Consider the following 2223-nt stretch of genomic DNA (forward strand, 5'->3'; position numbering starts at 1 on the left):
GTCCATTACTACATATTATATGTATAGTGTTTGGGATAATGTAATATTTATAACATTGGATAATGTAATATTTTATACCGGTCGGATCAATCGGCCTCGCATCGCGCAGGCGGAAATTTCGCGTCCAGCTCCCAAGTTAGGGCTGGGCCACGGATTTAGTGGTTTCATACCTATTTAAAATTTGTTAAGGTATAAAGCTATGACTGGAGCAGGTTTAAGGTTTTAAGACGAAAAAGTACCGAATAACTTGAACATTCTATGAAAGGTATGAAACCCATAAACCACCGTGCCCCGGCCGACATCACTACCTGCTGTTGTATGTATCAATTGTGATGATGCCAATTTTATTACCTGTGTTGATGGTAATTTTACTGTAATGCATTTAATCTTCAATCCTATTTTTCTCCTTGTTGACGGCACTGCAGAAGTTGCGATCTTCTTCTCATCCTTATCTCCCTCTGCTGGTCTTACATTCATGTCCACCATGGTCAACTCCGCATCCAGATCAGGAATGGGAAACAAAACTGAAGTAAAAGTAATAAGTTTTTTTTAAAAACATTTTGTTCACTCGCTTTTTTTTTCCATTTTGGTACTGCGTTTTTCCGATTGCAAATATTCTCAATGAGTTATTTTCTGGTGTTTCTCGTCGTTGTTCCAGCACCTAAATGGGAAGTATTGTGGTCTGCTTCTCACCCACCCTGATGAGGCATACTACGGGATGGTCGGGCATGCTACGATACACGCACCACTTGCGCTCTATTGTAGCAGTTGTTAAATATGCTACGGAAAATAAACGGCGGTGGAACTCCATGTTTTTTTTTTTTTTTTTTAATCTTCTTTCTTGCTGAGTATTTTTCTTCTTTTTTTATGTATCAGTTTCATATATTCTTTCATTGTTTCTTAGGTGGAAATCCAGAGAATCAACATCACCGTTTCAAAGACGTCCGTGGCGTGGATGAAGCCAAGCAGGAGTTGAAAGAGATCCGTGGGAGTTTTTTAAAGAACCCGGAGAACTCGTTTTCCAACCTGGGTGGAAAGTTGCGAAGGGGGGTGCTACCCTTTGGTGGGCACTCCTGGTACGGGGAACAACTATGCTGGCCCGCGCCAGTGGCTGGGGAGGCGGGGTGTGCCCTTCTTCCAGGTGTGGCAGGGTAAATTATTAATTGTGGCCACGGTTCGGCCAGTGGTAACGCGCTTGCCTGTGCATGCAGAAGGTCACCGAGTCAGTTTCGAATCCCACCATCGACAAAATTTTGTCTCGTTTTTCGATTGCAAATATTTCAACGGGTTACTTTCTGGTGTTCTCGTGTTGACCCAGCACCTAAATGGGAAGTATTGTGGTCTTTTCGCCCATCTGATGAGAGGCGATACTAACGGGATGGGATGACTACGACACAGGCCACAAACGTTCCTAATGTCTACCAGTTGTTCCATTGCACGAAATAGAAAACGGCGGTGGAAACACTCACTCTTTTTAAAAAAAAAAAAAAAAAAAAAAAAATGAAAGGGAATCCCTTCAGAGGTTAACAAACAATTTTAGACTACAATAATAGTACCAGCCTACTTCTGTAGTAAAGGGACATTTCAGTCTTTTGTGAGCAGTATAATAAATAAGCAGTATTATTATATTTTGGGTGAGCAAAAAGAGGTCAGTCAAATCATACTACGACACAAACCCCCGGAGTATTATATGTAGCAGTAATATTAGACTCTTGAGTGCTAGGTAACCACTAGGCGATGTTAACGCCAGAGGCGTTCTCTACCACCTAACCTTTAGAGCTCCTTTATTATATCGTCAAATTCTCAAATAAATGGTACAATGCCATGCCTCGGCTGGGATCGAACCCACGCCCTTCTTTTTACCAGGCGAGCGTCTTGACCACTACGCCACAAAGGCAGGTTTTGTTTCTTTCCATTCACAATGGTAATAATTTTATTCCCTTTCACTCCTCAGGTCCGGAATTTGACGAGGTCCTGGTGGGGCAGGGAGCCCGGCGTGTTCGAGACCTCTTCAAGGCTGCCAAGGATAGAACCCCGTGCGTTGTGTTCATAGACGAAATCGACTCGGTGGGAGCCAAGAGGACAAACTCGGTGCTACATCCGTACGCCAATCAGACGATCAATCAACTCCTGGCGGAAATGGACGGGTTCCATCAGAACGAAGGAGTGGTAGTGTTAGGTAAGAATAAAATAGTAATAGACTCTTGAGTGGAAGGTAACCAA

The 2223-nt window shown here is 43.1% G+C and overlaps 1 protein-coding gene across 1 annotated transcript in view; it reads left to right on the plus strand.

Moving 5' to 3' along the window:
* LOC103523730 (ATP-dependent zinc metalloprotease YME1 homolog) overlaps positions 1-2179 on the plus strand; it is a gene marked incomplete at both ends in the record, with an annotated part of 10258 nt that extends 8079 nt beyond the window's left edge. Inside the window, one exon of the mRNA XM_008488749.1 lies at positions 1955-2179. Within this exon, the coding sequence (XP_008486971.1) occupies positions 1955-2179 (225 nt within the window). The remainder of the gene's footprint in view (positions 1-1954) is intronic.
* Between the last annotated feature and the right edge of the window lie 44 nt (positions 2180-2223).

Source organism: Diaphorina citri, unplaced genomic scaffold (genome assembly GCF_000475195.1).
Source record: "Diaphorina citri unplaced genomic scaffold, Diaci psyllid genome assembly version 1.1 scaffold35890, whole genome shotgun sequence".
Classification (NCBI taxonomy): Eukaryota; Metazoa; Arthropoda; class Insecta; order Hemiptera; family Psyllidae; genus Diaphorina; species Diaphorina citri.